This window comes from Podarcis cretensis (genome assembly GCF_951804945.1).
Source record: "Podarcis cretensis genome assembly, chromosome: 4".
Classification (NCBI taxonomy): Eukaryota; Metazoa; Chordata; class Lepidosauria; order Squamata; family Lacertidae; genus Podarcis; species Podarcis cretensis.
This window is the reverse complement of record NC_137173.1, coordinates 39,206,024-39,233,763: the sequence shown is the minus strand read 5'-3', so window position 1 is coordinate 39,233,763 and position 27,740 is coordinate 39,206,024. Positions and strand designations below refer to the sequence as shown.

The following is a 27,740-nucleotide window of genomic DNA, read 5'->3' as shown; positions in this document are numbered from 1 at the left end:
TATGCAATGCAAAATTTGCCCCACCCTACCTCTCACCTTCCACTCTCCAACATAGTTACGGTGCCCCCTAGGTTCCATGTCTTAAATCCACCTCTGCTTGCAAAGTTACTGAGGTGTAAGAAGGGGCAGTTGCCTCTTGGCATATTCAGTATCATTCAAAGCACACACAACCTGAAGAACTACCCACCATTAAAGAAAAGGACAGGACGACTAGCCATGATGGCTATTCTCTGCCTCCACCATCAGAGACAGTATACTTCTAAATATAAGTTGCTGGAAAGCACCAGGCAGGAGAGTGCTCTTGTACTCAAATCCTGCTTCAAGGTTTCCCACAGTCCTTCAGTTGGTCACTGTGAGAACCATATGCTGAACTAGATGGGCCTTTGTCCTGCTCCAGCAAGGCACTTATGTTCTGAAGTGTGTGTACATTGCTTTGCATTCTGTGGTGAAAGAAAGGCAGGTTATAAACAAACATTTACAGCCACAGTCCTCTGGTGAAGTCCTTTTGCTTTTATTTTCTCTTGCTTTGCTTCTCAATCTCCCTTGCTTTTGTGTATAAGGCTCCCAGGTCATTTCCTCTCCAGGAACTGACCACATTCAGACCTACTTATCTTCAACAAGCTTGCTGCCTCCTATGCCTTCAAATCATGGAACATATCACTGGCATTCTAAGAGCTACTGGTGATTTAGATTACATTTGCCAGGCCAGAAGCTGTGCTTTACAAACAAAATTAAAAAGAGGGAACTTAAATACAAGGTGTCATGTGAATAGTCTCAGTGAAACGAAAGTGGCTCTAAATGCTAGCAGGAAGGACATAGTTTGATAGTACATAAGGAACTTGACAAAACAAGGATGTTGAACAGACTTTTCACTCAAACTGATGGAACAATCTCTTTGGCTTAGCTTGTTACACAGTTAGCTAAAGGTCCTGTACAATTCATTATCTAACCTAACACTCATATTACCAGGAGTTGATGATGGGTGGGTGAATAGATGGTTAAAAAGTCCACTGAAAATAAAACTAGGAATTCTGAAAGAATGAAGAATCTTATGGCACCTTGAAGACCAACCATTTTACTATGGCATAAACATTTGTAGGCTAACAGCCCACTTCTTCACTGTATCAAAATGTTAGCCTAGGTAACAGGTGTAAATCCACAATGGCTTCAGAAGAAAATGAAACGTAGGAAGAACAGACAGTGGTAACTTGTTAAAATAACTCACCACTGCATTTCTGCATTTCATTTACCTTTGGCCTGACTGTTTATAATCTTCTTCTTCTTCCAACAATTAGTATCTATAGACTTGTAACTCAGGATAACACTTCATATATTTGATGAAGTGGGATATTGTCTGTGAAACTTTATACTTGCTAGCCTTTAAAATGCTGCAACAGTTTTTGACATTTTTGCTGCAGCCAACCAACACAGCCACCTTCTGGAAACTGACAGAGAAGGGAAATTGAAGCTTCATCAGTCTCTAACTCCCATCCCAAAAATTTAAGCATCCTTTATTTTCAGCATATTTGGTATCTTCCAAAGGTCTTCATACATCTCAGAAATGGACAATTTTTGTTGTCAGGGAAGAAGAAAGCCTGCATGCCTCTTAACAGCAAATCATCAAAAGCAAGATCAAAGCTAATGCAAAGCAGAAGCTGCATCAAAATACTTGCAGGCAAATAGTGATCAAATGTGCTACTCCATTTACCCATCCCTGTTGATGGAACACCAAGAAAATCAACAAAGACAGTAAAATAAACCTGTGTTCATATTGCTTTTTGCAGTGGGAAACATTCACTGATTTTTGCCTGCTTAAATTTTATATATATTCCATATGCCCATACAAAATATATCTGTAATGTCTCTCCTTTATCATAGTATAAATCCTGTTTGGTTCATCAATAAGAATGTGTGCATACTTTTGGCTTTCTCCAGAACTCATCTGTCATTTTGTGTATTGACGAATCCAGTCATAAAGTGTTGTGATCTTGGTGTAAACGCCAGGCCGATTCCGTCGAGCACATCCTTCACCCCAGCTGACAATGCCTGTAAGGTACCATCTGTTCCCTCTTCCTAAACAGGCTAACGGACCCCCAGAGTCACCCTAAAAGGAAGGACAGAAGCCTCACTTTTTGCTTCATTGCATAACTAATGCATATTTGCAGTTAGGATTGTGATATGATACACACTTTCACATTTATACGGTCATTCCCAACACCCGTAAGTCACCATGTGCAATTGTGGTCTGACGATATATTGTCTATCAGGTTCACATGGTATTAGATGATACTTGTTCCCTGATGGGTGTGACTGGTTAAATGAATGCTTGAACTCCTGTGATTAGTGTTGTTGTTAACACTGTTTGGCACAATGTGTCGGATTCCCAACTAACATACTACGGCAGTCAAGACAACATGCTTTTACAGGTACACGACTTGAGCCAGGATTGGGAAGAGAGTCACCATGAGGAAGCCTGCTTCCACATAGCCTCAGAGATCCAGGAGATTCAGTTAATATGTAGGTGTATGATGCATGTGCCTCAGATATTATTTTATTTTACTCCAACATCAAAGGCAGAAAGGAATGAGGTCAAGATTGATATGGCTCAAGAAGGAGTATGTCAGTACAAATTGGTACTCATTTAGGATTCAAATGCAAATATTCTTGAAATTAAAAGTTAAGAAAATAATATTTAAAGAATTAATGGACACCTCAGATAATTTTCTAGTCATGCTTGGAGTAGGCCCATTGAAATCAATGGGACTTAAGTTAGTTGGGACTTAAGTTTTCAATTAGCAATAGCTCCCATTGATATTATTGTGGTTACGTTTATTTTAAAAACTTCTATCCTACCTAATTTTCAAAATAAACTCAGTGGGTCTACTCTGACTAAGTCTGGATCCAACCCAGATACAGTGGTGCCCCGCAAGACGAATGCCTCGCAAGATGAAAAACCCGCTAGACGAAAGGGTTTTCTGTTTTTCGAGGCGCTTCGCAAGACGAATTTCTCTATGGGCTTGCTTCGCAAGATGAAAACGTCTTGCGAGTCTTGCATTTTTTTTCACTCCCCCCCTTTTTTCTAAGCCGCTAAGCTGCTAATAGCCGCTTAGCCGCTTTGCCGCTAAGCCGCTAATAGCCGCTAAGCCGCTAATAGCCGCTAAGCCGCTAATAGCGCTAATCCGCAAAGCTGCTAATAGGGTTGCTTCGCAAGACGAAAAAAACGCAAGACGAAGAGACTCGCGGAACGGATTCTTTTCATCTTGCGAGGCACCACTGTATGTCTAATTTCTTTTTTCTATGGGAATAAGAAAACATTCCTGGAAAAAATAATTTTGAAAGGACTGATGTACAAATCAGTGTCACTTTTCAAAATCATTTTCCACTTTACCTGACATGCGTCAATGCCACCATTAAGGTTCCCAGCACACAGCATCCGAGAAGTAATCAGATCGTCATAAAGCTTGTTGCAAACACTCTGATCAATTATTTTCACCTTCGCTTCTTGCAGTGTTTTGGCAAGTTCACCTACAACAACAGAAACATTGTATGGGTTGAGTATGATGGTTCTGATTTCAAAGTGAGAGGTGAAAAAAATAATAATCAAGATCTGCCTTAGATCTTTTAACTTTTTCTTGACTATATGTTCCCAGAATAAAAAACGATTGGCACAGCACATGGTGAATTAAACTGAATAAAGGTTAATCTAACTGAACATTTCCAAATCTAAGCATAGTACCTTCCTAGTGGCTTCTTAAATTTACCATCCTCTAGAATAAACTGAAATTAAAGAGTTCCATCATTTGTCACTAAGGATATGTATTTAGAATTGCCACAAGTGATATCCAATTGAGCTAGGCCATATACCTTAAGTTCTATTAATGTTATTATTTATTACATTCATTATACTCCACTTTTTAGCCGAGGATGGATCCCAAAGTGGCTCACATTCACAATCCACAAAAAGGTACAATATATTAGGATGCTTGGCATTTGCAATAAACATATCCAGAAATGAACATACTATTTTCTTTTACGGCTCCCCAGCCAGTTACATAGCAGACAGTTCCATAAATTAATAGTCTACGACTGCTTGGTAAACATATGGGCTGTACCAGCTCATTGAAGAATACTGGTGACTCCATTTCCAACAGGGCAATGTCATAGTCTGAGATATATTGGTCATAATGTGGGTGAACAATAATCCTTTTGATCGATCTCATCGCTACGTGATTATCATTGTTTCTGTTAATGACCTTTATACCCATATATGCTGTCCAGCCAGATGCTATAGAGTATCTGAAAAACAACAAAACGTGCAGTTTTCCATGTGCTCTTCTTATACAGGTCTCATTCATTTGAATGGGAATTGCATAAATTATTCATTTTATTATTTGTATTTCTAGCTCAGCCTTTACCAAATTGTTCAAAAGACAGGTTACTAAAAAACAAAAAAACAAAAAAAACCACCCCCCAAAATTCCACATAATTAAAACAAATACAAGTTCTAATATAATCATAAAATAAAACAACAAAACTAAGAAAATAACCAAAGCGGGCAACAGCAAAGTTCAGCAATCCAGCAGGAAGGAAAACTCCATTCAGCCCAAAGCCTAGATCTTGATCAATCATTTTTTAAAAAAACCCTATCACAAAATACACCTTTGGGAGGGGTCATTCTACAACCTAGGTCACCACAGAGAAGACCCTCTTCTGTATCTTCATCTCTTGGTCCAGGGAATGCAGCGATACTGTCAACATGGCCTCTCCTGTTGATTTTAACACCCAGGCAGCTTGATGCAGAAAAGGCACTCATTCAAATATTTGGGACCCAAGTTGTGTATATGTCGGTGTTACCACGTTTAACTGGGCTCCATACTGCATTGAAACTTTCAAGACTGATGAAATGGGTGTTGCATAGCCTCCAACATCCAGGTGATCCAAATTGTAATGCTTGGGGGTGGGGGTGGTCCTGAGCTCTTGCAAGAGCCAGCTGACAAGTGCCAGAGCACCGGAGCAAAAAAGTGGACATTCCAGGATCCAATAAGAAGCTGGTTTCTGTGATTTCTGTAATTCCTCCTTAAATCAGGGTGGTTAAATTGTATGGTGTCGAGCCATGAACAACCACCAGCAACTGTGCTCTGCTGCATTCTGGACCAGGTCACAGTTTTCAAACCCTCTTCAAGGGTATCCCCACGTAGAGCACATTGCAAAAATTAAATCTGGAAATAATGATTCTAATCAGAACAAACAGAGAGGATCTGAAACAGACTGGGCTGCCTCCAAGTGCTAGAGACATAGAAGGCAAACTTGTGGTTACTGTACGCCCCCAGTGATTATTTATCAGTAATGAATGCTTCACATTATATAATGTGTACCTTATCGAATCGGAGTCCTGAAAGCAATGGGCAGCAGATACCAGCCAACTATTTGAAATAATAGATGCACCACATATATGGCCATATGTTTTTAGCTGCAAGCTGGCTTGCCAAGGCCACTTTCCATACTTTGCATCTTCACCACCAACAATTCTGGGTCTTTTTACCTGACTCCTTCCACATGCTAATAAAAAAAATGAAATACATATGGAGGTTATGTATGTAAAAACAAAACACTCTACCAGTCATGCACTGCAATCCTGAACACTTTCCCCAGCCACCCTGGGTGGCTCCCAACAGAGGACTAAAAACAGAATAAAACTTCAAACATTAAAAACTTCCCTAAACAGGGCTGCCTTCAGATGTCTTCTAAAAGTCTGATAGTTGTTTATTTCCTTTACATCTGATGGGAGGGCGTTCCATGGGGTGGGCGCCACTACTGAGAAGGTCCTGTGCCTGGTTGCCTGTAACCTCACTTCTCGCAGGGAGGGAACCGCCTGAAGGCCCTTGGCACTGGACCTCAGTGTTTGGGCTGAATGAAGGGTGTAGAGATGCTCCTTCAGGTATACTGGGCTGTAATGGTCAGCACCAACACTTTGAATTGTGTTCGGAAAAATACTGGGGGTCAATGTAGGTCTTTAAGGATAAACCCTAATTCAGAGCCATGTGTGTCTTGCAGTGGATGCAACGCTCTAACACTTTGCTGATTCTTTCTTCAGCAGAGAAATCACACATGTCAACATATCCCTTTGAACACATAGAGCTACTCCTTCCAGTTAAATGATGTGAAATGTTCTGACAACTCCTAGAGCTCCTGTGTTGGCTAACTCTGATGTAAGGCCTCTATGAATGACGAGAACCTCAGTATAATGGTCAGGGAATCAGGGAGGAGAAGTGGGGAAGTACACACGTTGTGGGAGAGCTTGTGGCCTGTAGAAGAGATTGATAGCAACTGGAGTGAGACATGGTAATGGCACCCTTTCTTCTTCTCAATCCCCCTAAACTACAACCCTTAGGAATTACTATATGAGAACCTCTTCTCCTTACTGCACTGGACAGATTTTGAGCTCCATTGTAGGCCTGGGCCATCAGGACAGAGCATAGAGCAAAGAGATAATATAGCAACTATGTCACTGAGGAAAAGTACCATATTCCTAGATAATGGGTAACCTAGGAGCTCCATGTGCACATTAGTGTGTACATAGTTCTGATCTAGTTGCTGAAATACACAGACACATTTCAGCTCACTTTGTCGTTCACTCATTCTTGACTTACCACAGTTCATTTCATCAGATCCATCTGCACAGTCTCTTATTCCATCACACTCTGGGTTTTGCTTTATTGGACACTTTCCATTTAGACATTTATATGCATGCTGTGAGCAGCTTCTATAGGCTGAAAGAATAGAGTGACAGATGAGAAACATAGCAATGATGCATTTCATGGTGCTGCCTCATAGGTCATGCAGCATAATTGAAGCAATGCATTTTCTAAAAATACATAGAATCACAGAGCTGTAGAGTTGGAAGGGACAATGATAGTCATCTAGTCCAACTCCCTGCAATGCTGGAATCTTTTGCCCAACGTGGGACTGAAACACACGTTCCTGAGATTAAGAGTCTCAGGCTCTACTGACTGAGCTAAATGTATCATTTCATAGGTGTCTTGGCAATATGTTAGATAACCTAGACCAGGGCTATCCAACATGGTGCTCTCCAGATGTTGTTGGAACTTCAACTTCCATTATCTATTAGCATTGGCTATGCTGTCTGAGGCTGTCGGAAGTTGGTCTAAGAACATCTGTTTTCTATCCTTGACTTGCACATGCCAAAAGTTCCGTTTTGCCACTGGAAAAGCTGTTTAATGTAAAGATATTCAGATCTGATTCTGAAACCTTGTGCCCAGTAAAGAATGCACACCTCTTCTGTGCGCGCGCAATCTGTTGTGTGGCTAAAGTGCACAGGGGAACTGGTCTTCTTTTTAAAAAGGTTTTGGCAAGAATTTTCTGCTTGGGAATTGTTTGCCCTTACATAAGCTTCTTGAGCTGTCAGGAAGGGGCAGTGCACTACACCTGGCATCCTATCAGTGGCATTCTTAGTGCTTACTGAGAGAGGGAGGGGTGCAGCAGCAGAGAGGTCAACATTGTGCAGATGCACCAGTGAGAGCACTGGATTAGCTCTGCTAGTGTGCCTGAGCTACCAACCTCACCCCTGCCTTGCTCCTCCCCCTCTTCCTCCCATAAACACTAGTGAGACCACTGATGGTAGACCAGATGGGTGGCAGCATCCCTCCCTGCCTGCAATAAATAAGAGCATGGTGCATATCAACATAACCATGAGAAAGAACACCCTACGTTGCTGGCATTTTCGTAATTCCCAGTCTAAAATTTGTTTATGTTGTTCTTACCGCAATTGTCTTCCTCCTCATCACTCTCGCTTTCACAGCTGCCATCTCCTTTGCAAGGCCTGGAATGGTGTTTACACTTTCCATTACCACAATTAGACTTCACGGGATTGCAACCTAGGGAAGAATTTTATCATCAAGACTGTGGCATTTCATTCAACAGCAAATGTCCCAGAGAGCACATATCTACTGCCGTTGCTTCCTTTAAAATGAACCCTGGGAATTGACCTTAGAATTCAGTTAGAGAGACCTAGTCCCACCTGCAACAAGTCCAAACCCTGGACTGAAAACTAGGAAGTACTATTAAACCAATATGAAATGAGAATATGTCCCAATAAAACATGGTCTTCTCATGCAGTAGACCAGGAAAATTTACTTTCTTTAGCATCACCACTGCTTATTTTGCTATTCAAAGTTCTTTAAATGAAACGAATCTCAATTCTTGACTGAGGTGTTAAAACACTTCACAAAATGAAAGGTATTTTTAATAAATGAATGGGTTACTGAAGGGTCTGATGACCTGTAATGATATTCAAGCTTTATATGCTTAATGGCTCTGATTTTATTTATGTCATAAAATTCATAAACTGTTTGATTGCTTAAAACCAACCAACCAACCAATCAACCCTGCAAGCTGTTTTCTTTCCAGCCAATGCCTTACCAAGTTATATTTACAATATTCTAATTAGCTCATGATGAACTCACCACAGTTTACCTCATCACTTCCATCAGCGCAGTCTTTCCACCCATCACATCTACTGTTTAAAGAGACACATGTTTTGTCGGAACATTTAAATTGCCTAGGACAAGCTGAAAGAATTGAAAAATATCAGACTACCATAGATAATCATGATGACACTGAGTCACAGAGTAAAATTCTGTACTGAGTTATGACTGCTGAGTAGGATAAGATTTCTCCCAAACCCACTTTGGTGACAAGGGAAAACATATTAGAATAGCTATCACCTTGTACCAGAGGACCAAAGTCAAATGGCAATGGACATACCCCTTAGACTTTCCCCATCTCTTCCCACCATGCTCCTATACTCAGCAGAGGCTAGAAGTTCTGGCTAATTTTGCAGCCAATAGCAGCACTCTACCAGAAGCATATAAGCACTAACAAGGTAACTGCGATCTTACAGTATCTCAGAATCTGAGACAAGGGATCGTGTGGTGCCTATTGTTGGACTACAGTTCCCATAAGCCCAGCTAACATCACCAGTGGTCAGGGATGGTGACAGATTTCATGAATCCCATTTCCACTGCTGCAACTAGATACAGGGCATACACATTGATAGATCCAGGTAGGAATCCCATATCTTCAAGTGAGACTTCTCTGACACCATCCATCTCTTAACCCAAGCAGAAGACAGCAAAGATCTTAGCTATAGAGTGTTCCACCTTTGTTTCTCCACCTAAAATATGTACCAGCTAGACAACGTTTGGTGGCATGACCACTGACATGGAGTCACAGAAAGGTTATGAATGCTGGTGAGGTCCCTAGTTCAGACACCTTTGTTGGTGAATGCAGAGCACTTCACTGAACTTATTGGTATGGCTGGCCAAGCATTTATTATTCATCCTTCCCTGAAGGATATGAATCAGCACAAGAAACATAACAGTCATTGGAGACAGAGTTTCAGTGCAATTTCTTACATGGGATGGATGAGTGTTGCCCTAATGACTACACTATATTTTCTAACAGGTTAGTAACCCAATACAGACTTTCAGTCTGCCGCTAGGAGAGAGGGAGCTTGGTTGGGAATGGAATAGTGTCTTGTTGATAACAGCCCTTTTTAAGTCACTCATCACACTGCCCATGACTTTCTATAGGCAGCCAAACAGTCCTTCATCACCCACAGAGATACCAAGCCATTGAGATCCAGTGTGGTATAGTGGTTAGGGTGTTGGACCTGTAGGACCTGGGCAACCAGGGTTCAAATCCCCACACAGCCATGAAGCTCACTGGATGATCTTGGGTGACCTTGACTATTTGTTTATTCACAAGCCCTCAACCCACATGTATACCCATCATTAGGGGTAAGCATTTTTCTAGCAAACCGAAAAATCAAACATTTGTTGAACTTTTAATTGTAGCGTCAAATCTGCTGACTCCTCCTGCTTCGTAATAGGGATAGACATAGGTTTGAAGGAGGCACATTTGGGACAAACTAGAAGAAATGTCGACAAAGGTCCATATAGTAAAAGCTATGGTTTTCCCAGTAGTGATGTATGGAAGTGAGAGCTGGACCATAAAGAAGGCTGATCGCCGAAGAATTGATGCTTTTGAATTATGGTGCTGGAGGAGACTCTTGAGAGTCCCACGGACTGCAAGAAGAACAAACCTATCCATTCTTAAGCGAATCAGCTCTGAGTGCTCACTGGAAGCTCAGATCGTGAAGCTGAGGCTCCAATACTTTGGCCACCTCATGAGAAGAGAAGACTCCCTGGAAAAGACCCTGATGTTGGGAAAGATGGAGGGCACAAGGAGAAGGGGACGACAGAGGACGAGATGGTTGGATAGTGTTCTTGAAGCTACCAGCATGAGTTTGACCAAACTGCGGGAGGCAGTGGAAGACAGAAGTGCCTGGCGTGCTCTGGTCCATGGGGTCACGAAGAGTCGGACACGACTAAACGACTAAACAACAAAGAAGAAATGTGCTCATGCTCAATCAGTAAATTACCATGATAATGCTATTAATACTAAGTGCATCTGTGTCCACTTACGGTCTGCGCGGCTGAAAGCTCTGAATTCAATATAAAAACCCCTGTGTGTGACCAGTTCATCTGAATGGAAATGGATGGCCACTGAATAGCCATATTCCTTGACCCTGCTACCTTCCCCAATAGGTTTACAATATCTGATAAGAATAAAAGACAACAAAATTACAGATATATAATAAATCACTATAATAGAATGAGTATATAATAGAAAGAGTGTATTTACAGTGCAATTCTACAGTGCATGCTTACTCAGACGTAAGCCTCATGGAATTCGATGGGACTCCTAGGTCAGTAAGTATAGGATTGTAACCAAGCAAAGCAACCATAAGATGATGGTGAAGAGATTATATGGTGGACAGTGTAGAATAAGGGTCAGTGGAAGGGAAAATAAGTACCCCATCACCAAGGCTGGCATAGTTCTTTGCTTGGTTTGGTGACGCAGTGGGAAGGTGGTGGAGAAACCAAGGAGGTCTTTGGACCCAAGGCAGGCATCCCTTTTTCTTCCCATGCCTTCAGCTCACTGACAGTGGAAGAGTAATAACAGTGGAGCTTTCTATGGAAAGGGGTGTCCATAGCATCCTATGGTCTCTCAGCCTCCATCACAGGCAGCACAGGACTGGTCCTCTTTTATTGCATTCATCATAACTTGTCATTTTGACAACTTCTCATGACTTAGATTGTGTTACAGTTGTCATTTTCAGAGTTCCAGTCCAGATTAAGGACTCATCTGTGCTATACATTTAAAGCAGTAACATTTAAAGACCTACATTGGCTCCCAGTACGTTTCCGAGCACAATTCAAAGTATTGGTGCTGACCTTTAAAGCCCTAAACAGCCTCGGTCCAGTATATCTGAAGGAGCGTCTCCACCCCCATTGTTCTACCCAGACACAAGTCCAGCGCCAAGGCACTTCTGGCGGTTCCCTCACTGTGAGAAGCCAAATTACAGGGAACCAGGCAGAGGGCCTTCTCAGTAGTGGCACCCGCCCTGTGGAACGCCCTCCCACCAGATGGCAAAGAGAACAACAACCAGATTTTTAGAAGACATCTGAAGGCAGCCCTGTTTAGGGAAGCTTTTAATGTTTGATACATTACAGTATTTTGGTCTTTTGTTTAAGGCCGCCCAGGGTGGCTGGGGAAGCCCAGGCAGATGGGCGGGGTACAAATTATTATTATTATTATTATTATTATTATTATTATTATTATTCCACTTTTAACAGTCATGGCTTCCCCCAAAGTATTTTAGGAACTGTACTTTGTTAAGGGTCCTGAGAGTTGTTAGGGGACCCCTGTTCCCCTCACAGAGCTCCATTATTCAGAAGGAAGAGGGGGTGGCTGTTAAACCACTCAGAGTCAGTTGAAATTTGGTCCCATTGTGGTAGGGTTGCCATGTGTCCTCATTTTCCAATACACATCCTCTTTTTCAGGGACATCATTTCTGTCCAGATAGATTTTTTTAATTTGCCAAAATGTCTCCAGCTATACTTGCTGGATATGACATAGACATAATGAATGGTCTTCTCTTCTCCTGCCCCGCTCAGCAATATATCAGAGCTTCTATAGCCTACATATGGTAGGGGTATTTAAAAATGAGAGTCATTATAGCGTCCTCTTTTTTGCTCTTAAAAATATGGCAACCCTACATTGTGGCAAAATGTGATCAGTTTTTCAAATTTTATTATTCTAATTTTACTTACAACCCTTTCCTTTTTTTAATTATCTATAACCATAAATGACTCTTCACCTATGGATGTCAACAGAGTTGTTTCAAGAAAAGTAGCAGAAAAGGTTGTAGCTCACCTAATTCCATCAATTTCCAACCAATCTTTATCACATCTATTGGATCCAAGGGATGGCTCCTGAACATGTATTACAAGAATTTTTAGCAGCAATCTATAGCCAGGCAGTGGTGCCTAAGATATAAAAAAGCATTTTAAAAATAAAAGCATGGGGAAGAACATTTATTGTACTTTTTATACTTAAAAACAACCTGTCTATTGATCCTAAACACATGGAACAGTGTGATCCTGTCCGGTCTACTGAGATGTAAGTCCTAGCAAGTTCAGTGGTACACCCAGGGAAGTGAGCATAGAAGGTATGGGAAACTTGTGTGCCCATCCAGATATTGTTGGACTACAGTTCCCATCATTCCTGAGCACTGCTCAAGTTGGCTGGGACTGATGGAAATTGGAGTCTACCAACATCCAGGGGACCACAGGTTCCCTACCCTAGATTATAGAATGGGATCCATTACACACATACCTGGAACATACCCTCTCCCCTGTTGGTTTCTGTTTGTGCCACTGTGCAGTGCTTGGAGTCACAAGACTCTGTTTTGCATTCCAGAGATTCCAGGCTGTTGAAAGTCTCACGGAAGATAGGAGACGGATGTGATGTTACTGGTTTCCTGTTCCTTTGTTGTTCAGTTGCTCTCTGCTTTCACAGAGAGAGCATGTATATTTCTTTTCTGTCTGCGTAGTGAGAAATAAAGCCTAGCAATGTAGCTCATATTTCTCATCCTTTCTGCTGTTTTGGATACTCTGCTGAATGGGGAACGTGCCTGGAGCCTAATCAAAGGCTCAGGTCGTTAATCATCACCGGAGGAGATTCCAGAGGGCTCGACCGGAGGAGTAGCCCAGTCGTAGCGGAGATTCCTACATCCCCACTCCCAACTGAACATAGGCTGGATGATAAGGGAAACAAACCCCCTTCTTTGAATGAGCATGAGATTGCAAGGTGTTTATGTGTCCCAGTTTTCCCACTGCCGAAAGTACCATATTGGCCTAAATATAAGCAGCACCTGAATATAAGCCACACCTTTAAAATTGTAGGGGGGAAAGAAAAAATACCCGGATATAAGCTGCTCCATTCCTCGCTGCTCCTGGCTGCATAATGGGCAGGAAGGTGGGAACTCTGCTGTATTGCTGGCGGCCTTTCCCCTTCCTCGCTCTCTCCCTTCCCGGCCTTGGGGGAGAGGACAGGGGACTACGTGCGGGGTGGGTGCCGCTTTGCCGCGCTCCTGGCTGCATACTGTAAGATCACGAATATAAGCCACACTTTAACTTTTCATGGTCGGAATTTGGGGGGAGGGAAAAGTGAGGCTTATATTCAGGCCAATATGGTACTTTTAAGCACTCTGCCTTGCTTACCAGGCTCTGGGAAAATCTTACATGGGCTCTGTGGGGCTTTGCAAAATGTAGTGATATCTCAGATGGCCCAGAGAGATCCCACAAGGGCCTCCAGAGCCTGTGTGAGACCTTCCCTGAGCCTGGTAAGAAAATCTGAGAGCTTTTCAGCTCTCCACCTTGCATGTGTTTCATTTGTCCAGTTGCAGCTGGCCAGCTGCCAAGCGCATAAAGCTGTGATCACACACGGTACATGTGGCAAGACATGAGTTGACTGCAATAGAGAGTGCAGTAGGCTCATGAATGCTACCATGGTCTCTCCGAGGAAGATTAGGACACAATGTTATTACAACCCAAAATCCATGTTAGGCTAATATAATGCCTATTTCTCCTCACCTCACAAATGATAATCACATATATGTAAGATCTGTCATTTCATTTAAAATTCTTATTTCCTTCTGTTTTTCTGGTCTCCTTGTTTTAGAAGAGCTTATTCTTTTTTTGGGGGGGGGGAATCAAGTTTTAAAAAGATTTTCATTAAAAAGTTCCCGGTTACTTCTAAGAGTACATACTCTAATAATCCAGTGGCAGTCAATATTCGGTGGATAGTAACTTGGGTAGTATGGAGAAATTACAGTCCCATTCCAAGAGATGTATCGACCGCCACATACTAAGGAGAAAATAAAACAAAACATTATTATTCTGAAGAACTGCTCATCTATTGTTATGGAAAGCATGGGAAAAGCTCTTGTTGAAGTGAGTGGGAGGTTCTTTTTCATATGCAAGTAGCTGGTATGAGGTGGTGGAGCAAAAAAGAATTATTATAGGTGGATAGCATTACATTCACACACCCCACACAAACACACATTATTGTCAAAATATAGATCAGGTGTGCTGCGTGGGCAACCTGATTTTAAAAACCTGCATTTAAGTGCATAGTTGTGGAGCTAATAGATCATCTGGCTTTTCCCTCAGGAAAGAAAGAACTGCATAGAAATAACTCTCTGCACTCTGCTAGGCCAAAGGGGTTCTTCCTTTCTCATTGTGGAAGGGAAAACACATACAAAGTACCATGATTCACTTATTTCCCCCTATGCATCATAAAACAAATGGCATTTGGAACCCCCTTCACTGACTTTCAGAAGCTGGTTGTTTTGCTGCTCAGAGAATATGCTTTCACAGTGATGATATGCGGAGGCAGCTCAGTTCGCCACTATCCGCTTTGAGGAAAATTTGCAACAGATTTGTATACCTTTGTAATAAGAAGGGTGACAGAATTAGTATTCCCATCAAAACATCTTTCATCACTTGGCTCACTCTTCTCAATGCCATTGTGAACTTGACAGAGCTACTGTCCCAAGTCACTTGAATCACGAGTCATTCAATACAGCCAAAAAGTGGATCGTTTCATGCAACCCATGTCAGTCTTAGAGAACCCTAATATTATTATAGAGTCAGGTCAAAATAATCCTTGAATCCATGTCTTATTCCCCATTTTAAATCCACATAAATATTTCAAATATAACACAACTACATGTGAGCCATCAAAAGTTGTTCACAAACAATGCTTGGCATCTGGCAACTACATACCAATTTTAGGAACTGCTTGAAAATATGCATTCAATATATTGCTCTCTTTTCTTCGGTCCAATGAGAATGTGACCAACATGACATTACTCGATGAAGTTAAACGTATAACTGGGGACGTCCAGGCCCCGGACGACCCACACCATCTGAAATACATCCAGGCAGATTACAAAGCTGATTTGGAGAGCAGAAAGTCTCTTCCACTACTATACATACCACCCAAGGGGCCTTGGGACACAGGGTGCTCTATCCCATGTAATGAGAGAGCGAGCGAGAGAGAGCGCACTGCTTTGTGTCTATGGAGCAAACTTTTAATTTTTATTTATATAATTTTTATTACATTTTCTAATTTACATTTCAAAATATTCATTTAAACAACCTTAAACCAATGACTTCCATTCTTCTCTTTCCACGGTTCATTACACATACCTTAAAGGTAAAGGAGCCCCTGACCATTAGGTCCAGTCGTGGCCGACTCTGGGGTTGCGGCGCTCATCTCGCTTTATTGGCTGAGGGAGCCGGCGTACAGCTTTTGGGTCATGTGGCCCGCATGACTAAGCCGCTTCTGGCGAACCAGAGCAGCGCACAGAAACGCCGTTTACCTTCCCGCCGGAGCAGTACCTATTTATCTACTTGCACTTTGACGTGCTTTCGAACTGCTAGGTTGGCAGGAGCAGGGACCGAGCAACAGGAGCTCACCCCATTGCGGGGATTCAAACTGCAACCTTCTGATCAGCAACTCCTAGGCTCTGTGGTTTAACCCACAGCGCCACCCACGTCTTTTCGCATACCTTAAAGGTAAAGGTAAAGGTACCCCTGCCCATACGGGCCAGTCTTGACAGACTCTGGGGTTGTGCGCCCATCTCACTTAAGAGGCCAGGGGCCAGCGCTGTCCAGAGACACTTCCGGGTCACGTGGCCAGCGTGACATCGCTGCTCTGGCGAGCCAGAGTCGCACACGGAAACGCTGTTTACCTTCCCGCTGGTAAGCGGTCCCTATTTATCTACTTGCACCCGGAGGTGCTTTCGAACTGCTAGGTTGGCAGTATACCTTGCATCCCTGCATATTTTACATAAACTAAACCATTCTGTAATCCATTGCTACATCCATCAAAACTTATTTACACTGTTGGATTTATCTTAAAGCCACCAGCATTTTTAAATGAACACAGTTTTCATCCATGTATACTGTAAACATTTTCCGGTCTTCTTTAAACATACATTCTTCTTGTTTTCTATATGTTAAAACTGCAAGCTGTGCGTATTCCATCAGTTTAAATTGGCATTCTTCTTTGGTTGGGACCTCACTCATTTTCCATTTTGAGGCTAGCATACATAAATAGTCTTTTTTGACACCTGGGAATTTATCCCCAACAAAAAGGACTCTGTTTTGTTTTTGTTTTTTGAAAGGTACTTTTAAACATTTCCCCCCAGTTCATTATATATCATTTTCCAAAACTCTTTTACAAGTCCACCACATATGATAAAACGTACCCTCAACCTCATTAGATCTCCAGCATGGAGCCAACTTTTAAAATGCTCTTACCTTGTAATGATCTTGTTTTGCAGAGGGAGAAGGAAGTCATATGCGGATAGCCTGTGAGATGCACAGCTCCCAGGAGTCACGCTGTGCAAGGGAACAACCACTAGTCTCACAACGTGGTCCGATGGAACTCGCAGCCTCCACTGATAAAAAGGTCTCTTAGGATTCATCAGTGTTAAGGTCCTATTATTACCAGGCTTTGCATAGAGGTCAAAGGCCACTGGTAGACAAAACCAAAATAGATCAGTGGCTGAAAAGCAGAAAAGCAGAGAAATGAATCCAGACCCTGTCGGCCCAGATCCCAGGAACCAGTTGTCTACGCCACAAAAGGCAGGCTTGTCCATCACATCAGACAAGGACTGAAGACATTATGAGACAGCTCTGTGCTATGCTCTCACCCCATGAAGTTGTCCTCCTTTGGGACAAGGCGGAGGCACAAAGGAGATGAAAAAGGATCTACACTGGGCACCTGATTAGTGGCTAGAAGACTTGAATTTCTCTGTACCAAGCCAGCACCTTTCACCAGATAAATGAATGCAAAGCAGCTCTAAGTGCATCAACTATTGGAAAAAGCAGGTGAAACACATCAGCTTAAGTAGAGCACACAGTTGGAGACAATTCCTCTTTCTTACAGCACTATCTTAAGCACAATTGTTCAGAAATCTTACTGAGGTCTATGGGGCTTACTCCCGACTACAGCTGTATCCTTAAGGTAAATGCAGCAAACATCATTTGTATAATATCTAACTCTTCCGGCATTAAAAAGATCATTATGAGCTTCACCATACCCATTGTGCGGATGAGGAATCATGACTGACTTGTCCACAGCTGTTGAGGCGAACAGTTTAATTGCTAGTCCACTAAGTCAAGCCAGCTCAAAATTTCTCAGATCCATAAACCATGTCAGCATATTGGTCTTCTTCTTTTTACTTTATCCAGAGGTTAAGACCATATTGTGGCCCAGCCAGCAGGACTAAACAATTATGGTTCTTCTCACATATCATCTCATTAATTACAGTCATATTGTAGGGACAAAACAGCTCAGAACTGATCTGCTGTTATCATGCCATAATCTTTGAGCAGCATGCTTCAAGGCACAGAAGCAATTCCCAAAAGAGAGGGAGATTTTTGTTCTTATCTTTGGTGAAGGGCTGGAGCAGAGATCAAGGCTTCTGGCCCCTTCCAGAGATCCTACTCAGATGACATCTGTGGGGGTAGCAATACATGGATGGAGGGAACAGTACTGGTCTTGCTGCCCTCATTTTCCCCATCTGCTTGTTCACCTAAAGCTGTGGACAAAGCCTATGTGTGCTCTGTTTACTACTTCAAGATACAGGAGCTGGCCAGCAGGTGCACTCCTGATAATCTACTGCTGCCGCCACCACCACCACTCTCTTCCACATGTCTCTAGCAAGTTCTTATACAGCCTTTATAAAATAAGCAAATAACTCCACATACCTCACATTTTGAGAGAGTGCAACATTGATTTAAATTGGCCAATTATGCAACTGACAAGTGGGGCCTGGAAGAAAAATGCCGCAGTGTGGAGCTCTCCAGCCAGCCATGTCCTCTTCTAAGATAGTCCATTCCATTCCCCCTTTTCCTCAGTTTTCAGTCACAAGTACACATAACTGTCAATCAGCTCAGTGCTCATTTTGGGGTTCAGTTCTCCTTATGTCCCTTCTCTGCCTGTTGTATGATTATTATCCCTCCCTCTTATGCATGGATAGTGCTATTTTGGCAACATAGGCATCCATACACAGACTTCAGTTTGCCACTGTTATAACACCATCTACTGAGAAACTTTGAATGGATTACAGTCCCAGATTTAGAAGATTAGGAGAAGGCCCTTTGGAAATGCTTAAATAGTCTGGATTCATTTTTATAAGCTGAAAATAGGGAGGCGGAAGTAATTTGACTTTGTTTGCATTTTAACAAGGAACTACATAATTTGCATTTCTCAAACCGCAGGGTGAACCAAAACACAACTATCCTTCAACATTCTCACTTTTCAAAATTTTGCAGTCCAGTTCTCCATCTGAACTCTCTCTCTCTCTGGCATCTGTTAGGGGAGCATCTATGCAAAATATCTTTATTAGTGAACGTAACATACAAAAAAGGGTTTTGTAAGGGAAAATTGCTTGCATAAATATGTATGCTAGTCAACACTGGATGCAAAAATGTGTTTATTAGGATAAATTCATGTCATGCTAAAGGGCTGGTGAATTTTCATGAAGATTTCACAAAGATTTTTTAAAGTGGCAGATTGCTGCAGAAATGTGGAGAGCTGAAACGAATAGGTCCATCCATCTTTGCAGACAATAGTTGCAACTGACTCAGAGTGCAATACTTTTTTTCTGCAGAAGCAGCCTTGGAATGAAAATGAGTTGCATAGGAGTGCAAAGGTGGTCTTGAGCAACCCTGTTCATTTCCATGACTCTTGAGCTGGAGATGTTCCTCTTATTCACTGAATCCTTTAGGTTCAACTTAAGAGCAAGCACTGATGAAACAAAAGAAAGTTGTGCTAGAGCAACATTTGAAATGGTGTGCCACTGGACAATGGGGACAAACATAGCTCTTACCTGCTTTCCATGTCACATCATAGTCCATAGAATCTGAAACTAAAAATGATGAAGAATCCTCAAAATTAGTGGCATATGCATTCCTATGAATTATTGGAACTTCTAAAGAATATAAAAAAATAATGTTACCAAAGAGCTCCATGGTAATAACATCAAACTCCTCCTCCAAAGAATATACTTCAGCCGTGCTGTTTTCAGTTGCAGGTGCCCGTTTACTGAGTATTTGCTTTTGCTTCGTCGAAGACAGATTTTGAATAGAAAGAACCATATCTTGAGGGGCCCAAAATGTACTCCAGTAATAAGCTCGAAGGCCACTCTTTCCTTCACTGGAGGAAGATGACAAAATAAGATTGAAGAAGAGCATCGGCTTGGAGAGGGAGTCTTGTTCCTCTCTGCCTGTGCTCAATGGTATCAGGGCAGATTTGCAGCACATAGGGAGAAGTTTGTGAGTTAAATGGGGTCACACATTCAAACTACGAGCACCAATCAATCCATGCTCACAGACTTCTTTTTTTCCTTTTTTCCTCCCTAGGGAGATTCCTGCTCACGTGAAGATGGTTGTTTACTATTCAGATCCTGCACTTCACCATAAACTAAGAGTGAAATGCAACCACTAACAATGTGGCTATGTACATCTGCAAAGAGCTGGTGAACTGGGAAGTCCTTGGTTCACATTTAACCTCAGTTGCACAATATTTATGTGACATTATACATGACTGTAGACCAGTTCCTGTCTATTCTGCATCTAGCGTGCTCCCACCATTGGTTTGGGAAGCTGTATAAACACCATTTTAGCCACAATCCTTAGGTATCCTGCAATTTCTTATGAAATACTATTCTCTGATATCCATCTTCCCCCTCAAACAAACAAACAAACAAAATCAGCTTTGATCCAAACAGAGAAAAAGCGCAACCTAGCTTCACTTTAAGCTGGTAATGTGTACCCAGCCCAAGTCACTGTCTCTCAGCCTCATTCATCTCATGAGGCATAATGCTCGTATTGAGGTGGGAAATGTCTTTTGAATGTGTTTAAAAGGTGTATTGTGTATGCAGCAATGGCAGAAATGAGCTGCAATGAACTAAGTTTCATTGCTTTTGTATATGTTCTTTGACTTGGGCAGCAAATAGTCTTAGACCAGTGCTAACCATCCACTGACCTTCACATTCACTTCCCCTGCTTAGACTATTTCAAAAAGGCTCATGATTCATCTGAGATGGAATGGGAAGTTTATTTAGAATTCCAGCCAAAGTCTAATCTGAACTGGAATAAGACTAAATGCCTAATGAGATCCTCTACTTAATATTATTATCTTCTGATTCTTGAAAACATGAATAGAAAAGACAACAAATGCCTACAGTCTGAAAAAGGGTTTTTGAAATTCTGGTACTTACCTAAAAGCAGTAATAACAGATGTCAAGTAATAATTCCCTAAGGCAGAAGATCCATACAATTCTGGAAACTGAGAGTTAAATGATTAGAAAACTACATATAAAGAACAAGAAAAAGTCTGTAAAATATACAGTTTTTTAAAAGTGTTCCAAGTAACAAAAACATTTTCTTGCCATTGTTTTATGTCTAGCACAAATAAGTAGGTAGCCAGCACTGGTCGATTCATTTTTACAAGGCAGCATGATACTGATTCTTCATGAAATAGTAGTTATTGAATGACAAAAATCAGTATTGATTTAGACTATTTAAGATCTCTGTCATTTCTGGCTTCTAATCAGGTCATGGGCCACTCATGCAACCCATGCACAAAGCAGCTTTGAGGTACCTGGTGAATTCAGTTGGGAAATGCAGGCTAACAGAGAGATGCTTTGTATTTTCAAGCCTTCTGTTAGCACGGAGCTAGAAAAGTGTATTGATCTCGCAAATAGAGTAAACTTGGGAAAGAAGTGCAAGAAAGCAAGTATTGTGCTGGAAGAGGGAATTTGAAAAGGGGTTTGCTTTAAATATAAACTAATTGTCCAAAAATCTCCACAAAGAAATGCACTAAGGTGGCAATCATATACAAGCTTACTAGGGGCTAAGTTGTATTTAACTCAGTGGGGATTATTTCTGAGTAGGCAGAGGATATATATGAAATATCTACTGTGCAAAGCCAAGGAAGACACAACTCTGCTTACAGGAAATGGACCAGAGAGTGTGTTTTTCTAATTCTAGAAAGCTTAAGATAGTTCAGTTCCTGAAGCATAACGTCAAAGTGGCACCCTTGTTCAACAGCAAAAATACAAATTGACCACTTTTTGGGTGGATGTGAAAAGTGCTGCCCATACCAGGTTGTCTCGGCATGCTTAGTGGGAAGACTGACATTGGTAATGGTCTTCAGTTTTGATCAAGCCACCACAACCCTCCCTTTAAGGCAACTCAAAAAAAGATAGGCGCATGTCCCTTAACCGTGCCTCAGCAGGTCTAGTTTCATCAGCAGCATATCCCAAGTACAAAACCTATCAAATGAAATTTGAACCAAAATGTAGTCCTTTATATTTTCCATAGGCAAACTCACACAATTCTGGACAGCTTCAGCTTGCAATATAAACGTATGCGATTTGGGGTGCATTAGGTCACTTGTGTAGGTCAAGTTAGGAATTTCTAGACTTCCACCAATGTAGATGAAAGAGAATGCAGGAGCTGAAAAGAAGGGAGGGGAAATATTAGCAAAACAAAAACAGGTTAGTTCGTGCTGGGGGGGGGGGAGGTTGCTTAAAAAGGCATAACTTCTGTATTAATAGGAAGACCCTTCCTTTTAATACACAACATCAAATCAAAGTCAACTACAAAATTTTATTCAAAAAATACTATCAGATGATCTTCCGTATTCAAATGGAAATCCACTTTCACTGGATTCAATTGAAGACACAACTATTGGATGACTCTGACTTTTGTCAGTGCCTGCTCATAATATTCTCAAGTGATTAAGAAGGTGTATGTAGGACTTTCTTACACACACTATGCAAATGCTTAACTTTGAAATGTTATTGATTTTTATCTGTATGTTTTCTAACCATTTTTTTAAAAGGTTCAAGCTAAATTCATACCCAAGGGGCAACACTTTTAAATTATTTGGCTTTGCAGATAGTGTAGAATTAGCAATATTTGCAAACCATAGATCCTGAGTACAGAGTGTTCCCCCAATGCATCAACTTTTTGCATTGGTGGAAAGCAGATTTGTTAAAGAAAAGCCACCCAGAGTGGCTGGGGCAATCCAGTCAGATGGATGGGGCTACAATTAATAATAATAATAATAATAATAATAATAATTTCAGCTCATAGATTCCTTTTTGTTGTATTGGGACCACTATCTAATGAGTTTAGGGCAAAAACACAAAAAACACAAGATTCTCATAGTGTGCCAAAACTAGTTGGTTATGAATATTTGTCATAAACATGATACATCATTGGCAACCCAGAACTAAATAAAAGCCCATTAAAAATAGTTTTGACATTAACCTGCTTGAAAAGCAATGAAGGCAACCTTTACATGCTTATAGAAATTAAAAGCTTGCAATAGTGACACTTACATAACGTATAGTACAGCACCAGCAGAATCACAGTGACAGTCAAGGAAATCACAGGTAACGTTTGTAAAAGACATCTTTTCCAGAAATGAAAATGCACTTTTTGGCCAAAAGAATGCTTTCGACTCGCAATATCTTCTTGTGAAGCCTGGCTGTGATGAAAAGGCAGACCCTGTTCAAGAAGGAAGGAAGGAAGAAATCGGCAAGCAAATCGAGGAAAATGATTCTGCCTTTGCTCAGCTGACAAGCGAATTAATCGTTGCATTATTCATGAGCAATTTACAAGCGTGTTAGGAAACCGAATTGCAATTTCTTACCAGTCCAGAGAGAAACTGTGAGTCACAAGGAGTAGGTATGCTGTATATAACAGAGAGGCGCCTGGATGGGAAAGACCTCATGATGATGCTTCCCTGGTTTGTTCTGCCGTTCTACATATCAAAATCCTTGAAGCAACTAGGGCTTTTGTATTTGGAACCTCAGGGGAAACAATGCCTTTCCCTCTTATTGTTGTCCTTGGTTCTCCTTTGCTATATGACTAAACAGCCTCCCGGCTAAGCACCTGTGGTTCAGGTAGTAGGTGGGAAGGAAAATAAGCCACCCTGACTGTAACTCTTTCTTTTCCAAATGGGGCAGATGGGATCAGGTTTACACAAAAGGAATCTCGGGTGAGATAGCATCTCCTTTGAAAATGGACAAATGAGACAAACCCCAATGCTATTCATGCAAAAAGTTTGATAGCAGCGCTTTACAGAATGCGCACCAGCATTTCTTAAAACAAAGGGAGGGAAAAGAATATCGGCTGTAATGAGCAACTTGGACAATGACTGAAATAGCCTGAGTGAAATCAAAGGAACTTACTGACCCTTTTAAAATGCTTACATCCTTGCAACAAAACCAAGTGAACCGAGAACAGTAATTAAGAACACAGAGGGATTTTGTTACAGCATGGTTATGATTGAGGGACGTATTTAAAAGTCTGAAAACCTTGCGCACACTTTACCCTTTTGAGTAGAACTTCTTGGCTTCTTTGTTTACAGGACAGTGGGGAGGGGTATTTAAATGATATAGGGTTTTTTAAAAAATAAAAAAAATCTGCTTCTGGAATGATGTTATTTTTAACCTCGCCCCACCCCAAATAGAAAAAGAAAATCTATCAACAATTTAGTTAAATTAAAAGCCTATTATGAACATACTAAAACCCAAGGTTATCGAATATATAGCATAGTTGCCCTGTGCATCTTTGGCATGCTAGCATGCTTTGATGGTATGATGAGATCAGAATCGCAACATTTTACTGGCATTTGTCGGTATTCTTCACTGTGCTGTGTTGTGGACTTTCAAGCAGGAGAGGTAGTAAAGCGGTTCCTCTCTTGACGGTTTAATAGCAGGGAATTCCCCCTGAAGGTAGTGAAGGGTAATAATACACACCATAAATTTGAAACATGTTTAAAGCATATTGCTTCTCTTGGGATTTGTAGTTTACCCCTCACACAGCTACAGTTCCCAGCAACCATCGCAAACTACAGCTCCCAATATTCTTTGGGGGAAGTCATGTGCTGTAAATATATGATGTATGTGTGTAGCCCAAGTTAACTCATTTTACTTTACACCAGAGTAATAGGTGTACTTTGTCTTGTGTCCTGCTGTAGCGGGAATGTGGTTCATAAATGTGTAAAACAACCACATAAAGTGGTACCTCGGGTTAAGAACAATTCATTCCAGAGGTCCATTCTTAACCTGAAACTGTTCTTAACCTGAAGACCATTTTAGCTGATGGGGCCTCCTGCTGCCGCCACGCCGCCAGAGCACAATTTCTGTTCTCATCCTGAAGCAAAGTTCTTAACCCAAGGTACTATTTCTGGGTTAGCGGAGTATGTAACCTGAAGCGTATGTAACCTGAAGCGTATGTAACCCGAGGTACCACTGTATTAGGATCCATGTGGTCATACTTCTTCTCTGCCCTATTTTAGGATGGCTCAGATTCTATTAACACCAATCACTGTAACTAGTCCAAAAAATGGCATAAATGAAACGCCAGCAAGTGGGACCTGCAACAAAATGTTGGTGCCTTCTCCAGCCAGTAATTCTTTTCAAACAGAGTACTCTACTTCCCATCTCCCCACTTTCTTTTCCAACTAACAATCTACATTATGTGGCTATTGAATATGCTCCGTTATTGCTGGGCCATTTGTTTGATTTTTGCTGGCTGATGTTTTATGTTTTTTCCTTTTTTTGTGTATTTCTGTAGAACTTGGTATTCCCCCAAGCATGCTTCTATTTTCTTCTTTCCCAGCAGCTCTTTGTTGTTTGCAAATCCTGGCAGCCCTCTGAGCTGAGGTCACTTTCTGCAGAAGTGATACTTCATTTATCCTGAACTGCAGCTCATCCACACTTCTGCTTGTCCCATGCCTAGAAAGCACATGTCCATACTGTTTCCCACTTGCCCCATGCTTTCTAGGCATGGATCTGGGCTGTTTTGCCTTTGCCTCAACACTTTCCCTCAGAAAATCCACTCTTCAGTGCTAAATCATACTGAACATCAGTCCATAGAAAACCTGATTGATGTTCACTCCAATTCAGAGATAAACAGCAGGTTTCCCATGGGGAATGTGGTCTGGGCAAGCAGAGGTGTGGATAAACCCTCAGAATAGTGACATGAGGAGGAAAGAAGTCCTAGAGAACATTTCTGGCCTCCAATCATATCATGAAATGAGCATGTTCTAAATTGCCACTGACGTCTATCCCTTGCAGAGCATTCATTACGGTGTTTTAGACTTGCACTTATGTATGAACTATTATTTGCTTTCTCAGCACTATGACACTGGCACCTGAATCTGGCAGACCTTTCCACTGAAGAGTATTGCACTTGAGGTGAGATCAGATGATGTGTTTCAACTTGTGAGTAATCTTTCACATCTGCAAGTCATCCATTGAAGTTGCATTCATGCGGGTATAAACCAGGGAGGGGAGCAAGAATTGTAAATTCTAACTTTGTAAGAAGATCAAACCTCTCCATTCTGAAGGAAATCAGCCCTGAGTGCTCACTGGAAGGACAGATCTTGAAGCTGATTCTACAATACTTTGGCCACCTCATGAGAAGAGAAGACTCCCTGGAAAAGACCCTGATGTTGGGAAAGATTGAGGGCATGAGGAGAATGGGACGACAGAGGAGGAGATGGTTGGACAGTGCTCTCAAAGCTACAAACATGAGTTTGACCAAACTGCAGGAGACAGTGGAAGACAGGAGTGCCTGGCGTGCTCTGGTCCATGGGGTCACGAAGAGTCGGACACGACTAAACGACTAAACAACAAACTTTGTATAGTAAGCTAGTTTCTACACATAACCATCTCTATCCTCTGTCCAGGCAAACCAGAAGCATGATCAGAGTTCAAGGACAAATTCCAGCCCGGTAAAAACACCTGGGGAGGTTGTGAAGCAGGTCAGGTGAGGTGTGTCGCTGGGGAGAAGTGTGGCCTGGAGCAAGTCCTGAGAGCCAGACGGAGAAGCTTGGAGAGCTGAATTATTTCCATGGGTTTGAAGTTTCCCACCCCTAGTAAAAACTGGAAATAGGCAGTCAGGTTTTGTATCTGCAGCAGTGGCCAGAGGAGAAATGACTGATGGGAGGAGCGCTTAGAGATGAAACACTATGGTACACCTGTAGCAGCAAAACTGGACGCCTTCATCTGCTCCAGCTACAATAAAACATATCTCTCCTGTATGTTTCTTCAGCCACAGCAGGCGCTGTAATTCTCCAGCAGTTTGACTTCATCCCTGAAGGCACTCTTTCATTGTCTCCTGAGACAGATGGATGTCAACAAGAAGTATAAACTATAAGAAACACAACTGGTTTGTCCTAAGCATTCTGAAATGAGTTATGTCCTTTTCCATGTTGCATCCCTGAATAAGGTTCCACTTTCAAGTTTTGTCTGGGGGAAATGACCCAACTACATGCAATTTGAGAACCCAGTGATTAATCTCCTAGCTGAAATGAAGCCAGATGGCAGTGTGAAGAGGAGGTGGTTTAAGGGAAAGAGATACTTAAATTTTTCCCCATAGAGTATTTTTTCCTCCAATCAGCATTGCCTTCCTCAAGCAATATTCAAAGATGATATCTCCCTCCCCATATTTTACAGCCCCTGTGGTTGAATGCTGGAAATATAATAGTCACAGGCAACCTGTGTCATGCTGCCAGGGACTGGGCAGAGAAGGAATGGTGGAGACCGCCTCCCCATCCTGACCCTTCCAGAGAGGAGGAAGAGGAAAAGGGTATAGATTTACAACAGAGGTTTGTGGGAGGTCACAGCTCAGAGGCAGATGAGGGGAAAAGTTGAGAAATAATAGGAGAGGAGAAGCAGGCAGAGCCAGAGCATCAGCTGGCTGACACGGTGTCATTAGAAAGCATCCCAGACCCTCCATCTCCCAGAACCCAGCGAGCCTTAAAAGTAGGAGAGCAAAGAGCTCAGAGACAGAGGGCATGTAGCAGCACCTGTATAAGTGGCAAATGAGGAAGTGGAAGAGACTGGGGTGGAGATTCATTCAGGACAATGCCATTATCCAAGAGGCTGGGTTCTATATCCTCTCTCTGTAAATATTGAAATTAAAAGGATGGTAAGAAATTTTTTCTTGTTTTTATACTTTCTTGGGCAGCCAGCCGGGAGCCACTGACAACATCCTGACACATGCCTAGTGTTGCAGTCTTATAAAATATCTTTTCCCCTACATTTGATGCAAATAATCATTAAAAATATACCAAAAATTAAGTTTTTGTGGCATCACTTGAGAGTGAGAAAGGTAGGAACCTAGTCTTTTCAAGACCTCTGTACAATTCTGCTTATTGAGCATGTGGTCGAGCCATTCATTCCGAGGCCATGGGTGTAGCAGACA

At 41.8% G+C, this 27,740-nt stretch overlaps 1 protein-coding gene across 1 annotated transcript; it reads right to left on the bottom strand.

Moving 5' to 3' along the window:
• Positions 1–41: 41 nt before the first annotated feature.
• LOC307215271 (suppressor of tumorigenicity 14 protein-like) lies at positions 42–23,373 on the bottom strand. The gene is made up of 18 exons (XM_079974376.1): positions 23,173–23,373; positions 22,859–23,027; positions 21,844–21,968; positions 20,729–20,796; positions 19,466–19,662; positions 19,337–19,375; positions 16,758–16,974; positions 15,216–15,358; positions 14,198–14,295; positions 12,301–12,413; positions 10,506–10,639; positions 8,484–8,588; positions 7,782–7,895; positions 6,651–6,770; positions 5,376–5,559; positions 4,022–4,296; positions 3,389–3,525; positions 42–2,104 (listed from the first exon to the last, which is right to left on the bottom strand). Exons 1-18 carry the CDS (start codon positions 23,251–23,253, stop codon positions 1,946–1,948), a joined length of 2,478 nt encoding a protein of 825 aa, XP_079830502.1. The 5' UTR covers positions 23,254–23,373; the 3' UTR covers positions 42–1,945.
• Positions 23,374–27,740: the final 4,367 nt, after the last annotated feature.